Genomic DNA, 10,198 nt, shown 5'->3' on the forward strand with positions numbered 1-10,198 from the left:
ATGAGACTCAAAAAACAGGAAAAGATGAAATTCAGATTTCTATACCTATAAATTTGGGGGGATACACAGCCACACCTGTCATTTACATATTGTCTCACTGCTTTCCTGCCACAGTGGCAAAGCTGAGCAGCTGCCATCGATAATGGCCCATGAAGCCTAAAATCATTTACTTTTTGGCTCTTTATAAAATGTTTGCTAAAGCCAGGCATGTGTAATCCCAACTACTGGTGAGACTAAGTCAGGAGAATGACAGGTTCAAGGCCAGCCTGGGCAACTTGTCTAGACCTTATCTCAAAATAAGAAAAATAAAAAACAAAAAGAGCTGTAGCTGCAGCTCTGTGGTAAAGAGTGTGCACCAAGCCCTGGGCTCACTCTAGGAGCATAAAGCAAAAAAAAAAAAAAAAAAAAAAAAGAAGAGTGCTGACTTTACATTAGAAATTTCTTAGTGGGGTGTGGTGGCACACCCCTGTAATCCCAGCACTTGGGAGGCTGAGGCAGGAAGATCATTGTAAGTTTGAGACCCGCCTGCGCTACAAAGTAAGCTCAAGGCCAGACTGAACTGCATAGCGAGACCCTGTCTTTAAAAAAAAAAAATCTTAGTGGGGTGTGGTGGCACACCCCTGTAATCCCAGCACTTGGGAGGCTGAGGCAGGAAGATCATTGTAGGTTTGAGACCCGCCTGAGCTACAAAGTGAGCTCAAGGCCAGACTGAACTGCATAGCGAGACCCTGTCTTAAAAAAAAAAAAAAAGGAAATTTCTTGTTTTTAGCTTCTGATGTTTTTACAGTCCTGGCCATTTGTGATCAGAGCAGCCCTTAAGAGAGTAAAGAGGTACTCTTCGTGGGGAGAGCTCAAAGCGGAGTAGTAGTATTCATCACTTCAATTTCAGTTGTTACTGAGAGTATGTCATCATTAAGATTCCAACTTTCAAAGTACACTGTTTGTAGTTAAAATAAAATTTAATGAAATTACTTTTAAAGACTCATTTGGCCCCAAATTCTAAAATACTATGATTTAGCCAATGCAGTCCTATTGCTCTGAAGGCTGAGGCAGGAGGATTGCCACACATTTGAGGTCACCGTGTGCTAAATAGCAAGAGCTTGTCTCAAAAAAACAAAATGAAAAAAAAAGAAATCAAAACAACAAAATAAAATATGATTTAACATTAACTGTTAGTGCCGGGTGTGGTGGCGCATACCTGTAATCCCAGCACTTGGGAGGCGGAGGCAGGAGGATCACTGTGAGTTCAAGACCAGCCTGGGCTATAAAGTGAGCTCAAGGCCAGCCTGAACTGCGTAGTGAAACCCTGTCTCAAAAAACAAAAACAAAAAAACAACAAAAAAAATTAACTGTTAGGATAACAGTATATTTCTCAATATCCTATTGAGCAGGAGCATTCTGTATCCCAGAACTTACCTGTGCTCTTCTGTAACTAAATAATTTTAAAGGTTTTCTACTATGTATAAGCAAGGGCATTTTTCATGCTTTAAGCTTCCTTTGACTTTTTTTATTTTTCCTTTCAGTGCAAGGAATTGAACCTAGTGCTTTGAGCATGCTAGAGCTACACCTCCCCCACTTTTAAAATTTTTTTTTTTGGTACCAGGAATCGAACTCAGGACCTTGTGCTTGCCAGGCAGGTACTTATGCAATTGAGCTAGATCTCCGGCCCACCTCCCCTTTTTAAAATAAAAGAGGTCAAGTTGATTAGGTAATTTTGTTAAAAGGAGATTGTGAATTATAGTCACTGACCTAACTTGTATAGGCCATTTGAGCACATGATGACTTAAGGAAATACCTTTTGGATCAAAAATACCAACAGGTACAGAAAGAATATTGGGCTCAATCATACTGTTACAGTTTCTATAGTGATATTACCAGAAAATGAATGTAGCCAAATATTAATCTCATTGTGGAAGCTATATACTCTTATATTCTAATGGGATATGTAATTTTACAGTTAAAGGAAACTGAATGTTTAAGAGCAAAGTTCAAGCCGGATGTGGTGGTGCATGCCTGTAATCCCAGCACTCAGGAAGCTGAGGCAGGAGGATCCTTGCAAGTTCAAGGCCAGCCTGGGCTACAAAGTGAGCTCAAGGCCAGCCTGAGCTGCATAGCAAGACACACTCTCAAAAAGAACCACCGCGCCCCCCCACCCCCGAGGCCAAAAAAAAAAAGAGCAACATTCAATGTATTCCTAAAGAAAAGACTTCCTATTTTGTAGCTATTGGAGTATATATGAACTTCTATTATGATACTAGCTCCCAGGGTCTGGTGATACAGTTCAGCAGCACAGCACCTGCCTGGCAAGTGCAAGATCCTGAGTTTGATTCCTGATATCAAACAAAACAAAAACAAAACAAAAAAAATGTAGCTCCCAAACCCTAGAGAGTGCTCTGAAGTAGAAGTTAACATTCCCAAACAAGTAATGTAAATGAAATGCTCTTGTCCCCTAAGGCCTTTTACTTCTGAGGCTGACTCAGGGGCAGTGATTCCCAAATTTTATCTTCTCTAGGGGCTGGGGATTTAGCTCAGCGGCAAAAGCGCCTGCCTGGCAAGTGCAAGGTCGTGAGTTTGGTTCCTGGTACCAGAGAAAAAACAAAAACAACAACAACAACAAAAAAAAAACAACCAAATTTTATTTTCTCTGATGAATATGCAAGTTTCTTTTCTGAGTGAAGTTATATAAACCCATAGATGCACCAGAGTAGTCTATGTCTTGTATTTTTATCAGTTTCTAACCTCTCTAGCTTCTTGATTGGCAGTTTTGTGAATGAAGGAAGCTCACTTTAATAAAATTATTATATTTAGATGCTTGTTACTAGAAGTGGTATGTCAAATGCCATTTAATTTAATTTAATTAAGTAATTAATTAATTAATTTATTTGGTACTGGGAATTGAACTCAGGACCTTGCACTTGCCAGGCAGGTGCTTATGCCACTGAGCTATATCCCTGGCCCTACCATTTTATTTTAAAGCCCAGTCCTTGCCGGGCGTGGTGGTACATGCCTGTAATCCCAGCACTTGGGAGGCTGAGGCAGGAGGATCGTTCTGAGTTTGAGACCAGCCTAGGCTACAAAGTGAGCTCAAGGCTGGCCTGAACTGCATAGCAAGAACCTGTCTCAAAAAGACCAAAAAAAAAAAAAAAAAAAAAAAAAGAAAAGCCCAGTCTTTCAAAAGGTTTTTTGTTGCTGCTATTGTTCAGTCTGCCTCCCCTCCCCATATAAAATAAGTAGTTGCTTTAATAGTTTTTACCTTTGTCATTATCAAGAATTCCTACTCTGTTTTCAAAGTAGAGTTCCAACTGGGTCTATTCATATCAAAAAATCTTACTTTAGTATTTTCTATGACCATATAGCTGTCTTTGTCCTGTTACAGGACTGAAGTACTTAGAAATGATCCTAATTAGGTGTTGCCCACATCTTTTGGTCAGCTTTCAAAAATCATGATGCCTAGGTTGTACTCCATACCAGTTAAATCAAAATGTCTTATGGGTAGCATAAGAAACATGGCGGCAGTCATGTCAAGTATGTAATGACATTACAGCACATTACAGCATATTGACAGCCGAGGTGAGGAGTTTTTAAAAACTAAGAGAGCAGTTCCCCAAAAAGCTGATTGGTTATACTCAAAAGCAGATGGCCCAACTATAGCTTGTGCTATAAATCGGGTGAAAATTATCACAAAAACTACGTGTAAAGAGACACCACAGAGTTGTTAATCAGATAAAATGTCTCTCACAAATGACTGAGCTTTGCTCACAAAATATGTATTTATATTTCAAGAGGCAGAGTTTGCAGGATTGCTATTCCAATGGCATGCTGTCCCAGCCTGCCTCAGATTAGACCCAAACTATTATTCAGTGAGTGACTTAGACTCAATTTGGTCTCATATTCATATGAGTGACTAAGATCAGGACCTTATACCTGTTTGTGTGTGCCTTATAGAATAAAGGTTTGCTGTGTACATTAATGTGTAAATAAACCATACATTCAAAAGATAGTATATTTCGGCTGCCTGATCTGTTCACGTCCCTTACAATAAGGTGCTCACAACATGAACTCCAGGCATCAGTATTTTTTTAAAGATCCCCAAGCAGTTTCAGTGTGCAGTGTGGCTTTACTTGTTAGCCACATAATAGTTTAAAGGTTCTAACTCCCAATATTGTATTTTAGCTACTTGAAAGCATATTATATAAATATGACAATTGTCGTTATTGTTTTTATTTAAACGGTGGAGAAACTCTTACCTGTCTTGTGTTACAGAACCTAGTACCCAAGCTTGTGTTTTTGTTTCTGTTCTTAATGAACCACTCCATGTCTTAATCTCTTACGTGTGTGACTTCTTTCTTGCAGCTCCCTAGGTGTATTCACAAGAGTATGGCTGAGTTAGTCAAAAGATGGGCATTTTATGGAGGTGGTCAACTTTGGGAAAGTAGTGATTATTCACTTTAACATTACTTTTCTGCAGGCATTGCCTTTTCCTATCCCCACAACCTACCCACCTGGCCTTGTACTATGGAGTAAATGAATTTTCATTTGTGTATGTATATTTCACTTTGATTTCTTTCACACATCCCTTTCTCATATATAATAAAAGACAACTGAAGTGAAAATAGGTTTGGCCCCACCACTAAATAGGAGAGAAATTTTTAAAACTTCAGTCTTTTTAAGTATATAACTGGGCTGCATTCAGTGTGTTTTAGAATTAGAGGAATGTCCTAAACTTGAGGGTCTGTGAAACAAGGTAATTTTAGAGCCAATCTCGCAGGTGCAGCCAAGGAAGTTTGTTCCTGCCTGAAGATTTGTCTTTAGAACTCCATACACTGAGAGACTGAAAGTAAGCAAACAATCCTTTCTTTCTAGATCTTCATCTGCTGGTGGACGTGGCCTGCAAACAGGAACACTTTCCAAAGGAGGAAGAATTCAGAGAGTGAGGAATGGATGACAAAAGTGACATTGTGCGCTAGCTGTAGCTGGAGGCAGACCAGCCTTGCACATGACACACTGTTGGGATTTTTTCAGTTCTGTTAAGGAAAAGAAGTTTTGTTTTGTTAATTGAGAATTTTGTTAATTGAAAATTAGGAGTTTGGTATTTATTACAGCTGTTCAGTTCAGATTATTTACCTTGACAAACTACTAAACATCTAGCAGCTACACTTAGCTGCTACCCAGATCCCTTTCAGATGAAAAGTCCAAGCCTTCTGTTACAGTTAGGAAGTATCTACAGACTGCTACATCTGTGATACTGGAGCACGTGTGGGGCGTAGTGCGGAGCTGTCTTGCCGCTCTCAAACTGACATCAACAACATTGCGGTGGGGAGTTCAGTCTCTGTTTCAAGCATGGTGTCGTCCTTGTAGAGAAGATTGTACGAGAAACAAAGACATGGGAGGTCACCGAGATCACAGGTCTAAATGGGTCAGGGATTCCAGGGAAGAAACTCTGGGGAAGAGCTAATTTTCTAAGTGATTAAACAGGAAATTCTCTTACTTCCTAACCCACAATCTGTTTCAAGAGCAAGGCACCCGGACTTGGACCATCCATCACACTTAACAGCCCCTGATTCTTTTATATTAATGAGATCATTTTTCTATTTCCATATCTTTCTTTAATTTTAATGATACATTATCATAAATGCTAAGAAGGTTTCGTTAATATCACTTAAGTGTCTTCTAAAGAAAAATATTTTACTTGTTTAATTATATTTATAAATGGTGTAGATTTAAAGGTTTTAAAGCTTTATATTTTTATTAATATAAATATGTAATATTCTCATTTTAGGGGAGAAATGTACTATGTATGAACAAAAACTAAGAATTTAATGCAGTGTTTCTTATTTTACATTTTTACATTCAACAAGTACAATTCCTCATCTATAAAAAGTTATTGTGCAACTTTTGGGGAAAATTGATTAGTTGTCATGTAGCAGAAGTTATACGCTGATATTTTTAATAGTTTGTATCTGCCTTAAATTTCAGAGACAATTTTGGATAGTGGGATAAACTTATAAGATTTTTTCTTATCCCCTCTATAGGATTCTTAATTTGAGTAGTAGGATTGTGGGATTGTTTTTAAGGAGAGGAGGACATCTTGGATGTCCAGTTTTGTAGTTAATCACTTGCTTGCCCATCTAATGACAACAAGAGCTTTTCTGATTTAAAGTCTTTTAAACTGACTAGTACTAACTTATTCTGCTTCATTTTTCCTAATATGCACTGCAGAAACAAAAGGAAAGCCTGAGACTATCAAACTAGTGAAAAAGGGCACTTAATAGTATGACGAAATTACTATACCAGCCACTGTGGATGTTACAGCTCATGTCTTATCTTATTGCATTGTGCCTTCACAAAGAAGGCCAGGTCAGGAAGTGTTATAGAGGCCTTTTTTTTTTTTTTCAAAAGGGTGAGCTCTGTCTTCGTCTGCAGTGACTCAGTGTATATATGAAAGTAGATTCTGAAAAGTGATCTATGTGATCCAAGTGATTAGACTAATTCATGTCCAGGTGATGGGTATTTCTGCATCTTTATTAGCAAGGCTTAAAAATGAAGAAATTATCAAGACATCTATATCTTTTGGCCAGGCTGTATATTTTGGCAAGTATGTGAAAAGAAGACCCAGTTTCCTAATGAAGGAACTTTTTCTTTTCTCTGTCATACTGAAGAGCTGGTAAACTGTGTAGGTGATATTCATTCCCTTCAATATGCTTTTCTTAGCCCTATATTGTTGAAAGAGATAATATCTTTTGAGGAACATGTGTCAAGCAGGAACCTTGGCATAGGTTTGGTTTCAGTGGTTTTAAGGTTTAATTAATGAAATGCCTTGATCGGCTTTCCAAAGTTTTATATATATGAATACAACAAACCAAGGAGCTGGATCTCCTGCTGTATTCACATGCTCAGTGTCTGTCACCTAAAGCTGTCATCAATGATTTGGGCAGAATGGCAAGAGGTAAAATCTTCATGTGAATTAGCCAGTAGGATCTGACACACACTAACAAGGTTCCTGATTAGCACCTCAGTATTTCAGCACCTTAAGCACCAATAAATTTCAATCAGTCAACAATAAAATGAGTGTTTCAACTGGACTTCTCTTGCTTATTTTTACTATTTTATTGGCTATCAGTAGAAAATTCAGTCATTATGATCATTAGTAATACTAGTAAAGTTCAAAAGGGAATGTGCTATGTTTTTCTTTTGAGGGGGAATGGTGTTTGAGACAGGGTCTTGCTATGTAGTTCAGGATGTCCTAGAATTTACAGTCTTCCTCCTTTAGCCTCACAGTACTGGGATTACAGGCATGCATTACCACATCCAGCTTTGTACTGTTTCTCAAAGAATCTTATTTTTTTTAAAAAATTGTCCTGACATTTTTCATTTGCACTTGAATAGAGATTGAAATTTTAAGATGTCATTAAGGATAAAGACAGTTCTCAAAAAAAAAAAAAAAAAAAAAGACAATTCTCAGACATGTTTTACAAAGACCAATTTTGTGGAAAAGGCTGAGTATTCTTCAGTAAATTTAGTCAATCCAGATGGGAAAGTAGATCCTGAAGGATGATCTGCCTCAGGTGCAAGATGAGGTTGTAGATGTCAGTGAGACAGGTTTCTCATTACCATAGCAAAACCACCTTCATGACATCTCTGGGGAGGAAGTGAGGTATTCCAGCCTTTGGGAGGTAGCTCGCCTACTTTGAAGCTGGAGAATAATTTCTCTTGCTTGTCAATTCTGGTACCCCAGGCTTTCCGCGGACTAAATTACATAGAGCTGTTTGGCTTGAGCCTAAATGTCTCAATGTCCCCCAGGTTTATTATACATATTATCATTATTCCCAGATTCCTCAAGAGAGATCAGTTTGAGTTAACATTTTTTTTTGTCTTTTTAAGACAAAGACTTGCTATGCAGCTCAGGCTGGGCTTGAGCTCACTTTGTAGCCCAGGCTGGTCTTGAACTTGTGACAATCATCCTGCCTCAGCCTCCCAAGTGCTGGGATTACAGGCGTGCACCAGATAGTTAACATTTGTAACTTCCTTTTTTTCCCCAACTAAATGCATATTTAGACTATTATGTTAATTCCTTTGCAAATTTCAAGCAGAGAGAATAAGGTAAAGTCCATTTGTAGGTTATTTTTTGTTTAACATTAAATATATTTTTGCATGTATCCATGACAATGTATAGTTTCATTATTGATGCTATAATCATGTAGAATACATAAAATAAAGATATAAGCTAGGTGTGATGACACACACAGAACTCTGGGAGGCTGAGGCAGGAGGATTGCAAATTTGAGCCCAGTCTGGGCAATTTAGCAACTTACCAGTAGCAAGGCCTTGTCTCAGAAAATAAAAAGGGCTGGGGAGCTGGGAGTGGTGGCACATGCTTGTAATCCCAGCACTCAGCGGGCAGAGGCAGGAGGATTACCATGCATTCAAGGCCAGCCCGCTCTACGTAGTAAGTTTGCCAACCTGAACTACATGGTGAGACCCTATGTCAAAAAAAAGGGAGGGGGATGTAGCCCAGTGCAAAGACCAGCACTACCACAAAATAAATAAACAATAGATTTAAAAAATTTTCCTCCAGCAGAATTAGAGTATTTTCTGTCTTTTAGGAAAGCAACTGCAAAAGGTCTGTATTGCATTGTTTTTCAAGTGCAAATAAGAAAAACTGCTAAATAAGAATTTACTTTAGAAATTCATCTCTGCTCTAGGTTAGTTACTAGATTCAAAATTCTAGGGGCTGGGGATTTAGCTCAGTGGCATGGTGCCTGCCTTGTAAGCGCAAGGTCATGAGTTTGATTCCCAGTACTGGAAAAAAACAACAAAAAAAAAACAACAAAAAAAGAAATTCTGAAACATAAACTTTATTTATTTATCTTTTGTCTTTTTGAGACAGGGTCTCACTATGCAGTTGAGGCTTGCCTTGAGTTCACTTTGTAGCCCAGGCTGGTCTCGAACTCGCAATGATCCTCCTGCCTCAGCCTCCTGAGTGCTGGGATTACAGGCTTATAAACTTTCTATAGAGTAAAAATGTTCAAGGTAAATAGGCCACTTTTTTTTGCTTTGAGAGACACTGTCATTTAATCTTTACAAAAACCTACCATACAATTTATTGTTCACATTTTACAGATTGTCATACAAAAGTTCATTTGCGCTTGAGGTAAAAACAACATAAAATGTATTATAAGATTTTTTGGATACTGTGGATTAAATACAGGACCCCAGGTGTGCCAGACAAGTGCTGTACCACTGAACTATACCCTCCACCTTTTAAACCATTTTTAAGTGTATACACGTCAGTAAACTATTCACATTGTTTTTCATTGATATAACTGTGAAAGATTTTGGCAGTAGTGCAGAAATACCTGACCACAGACAAATATCTAAATTTGAAAATTAAAATATTGGCAACATGTTAGAAACTTCTGCATTATTTCTAATGGCAAGTTTATTAAAGAATTATAGTTTATGAACATGGTAATTAGCTGAAATGAGTTTTCTTTTTTGTTGCCCGTACTCTTCTCATCTTACCCTTTGCTTATATTAATGACACACGTACTTGCAGTTTTACATCTGATCTGTAGTATTATTTCACCTCAAAAGATGTGAGACGAAAATAACACTCTAGGCCTCTGACATCACCCTGATCTAAAAGTCCCATACAGGAGCAGTTTGAACAGAGCTACTGAATTTAAATTAGTAAGCTATGTATAAATTGGTCAGAGTCCTTCTCAAGGTAGCAGATAGAAGCCACGATAAATCAGCAAGGACTACAGTATAGCTTCACTTTAGTCTGGCTTTGTGCCATTTAAAGACACAAAAACCCGGAAAGAGCAGAAAATCCTTTGAACTTATATTTGCAAAACCTTGTATCTATTTTTTTTATCTTTTGGATGTCTTTTTTTTTTTCCTCTTTATTTCCTCATGCCACCATCTCTGCTCTGTTGGGTGCAGAATCTGCTTGGGTGTGTTTGAGTGGCCCTGATCAACCTGGGGTAGCTTGCTGACCCCAAGAAAGGTATTGAGGCTTGAACTGGACGCAGTTGGGCTGTGGCTCACTAGAGGGAGTACAGGAGCTGAGAGAGGAGAGGGAAAGAAGGAGTCTGGTTAAGTAAGTGGTGCGTGCACACACCAGGAGGAGGAGGGGCGGGGGTGGCCGCCTCTGGCTGCTCCACCCTCACTTTGTCAGCAGGTAGAGAGCGTGATT

At 38.5% G+C, this 10,198-nt stretch overlaps 1 protein-coding gene across 1 annotated transcript in view; it reads left to right on the forward strand.

The window, feature by feature from the left end:
* Window positions 1–7,082, forward strand: part of Hsf5 (heat shock transcription factor family member 5) — a gene marked incomplete at its 5' end in the record, with an annotated part of 37,293 nt that extends 30,211 nt beyond the window's left edge. The window contains 1 exon segment of the mRNA XM_013519059.1: window positions 4,864–7,082. Coding sequence (XP_013374513.1) covers window positions 4,864–4,934 — 71 coding nt within the window.
* Window positions 7,083–10,198: the final 3,116 nt, after the last annotated feature.

The sequence above is a fragment of the Chinchilla lanigera genome, unplaced genomic scaffold (genome assembly GCF_000276665.1).
Source record: "Chinchilla lanigera isolate Chin_1 unplaced genomic scaffold, ChiLan1.0 scaffold00050, whole genome shotgun sequence".
Classification (NCBI taxonomy): Eukaryota; Metazoa; Chordata; class Mammalia; order Rodentia; family Chinchillidae; genus Chinchilla; species Chinchilla lanigera.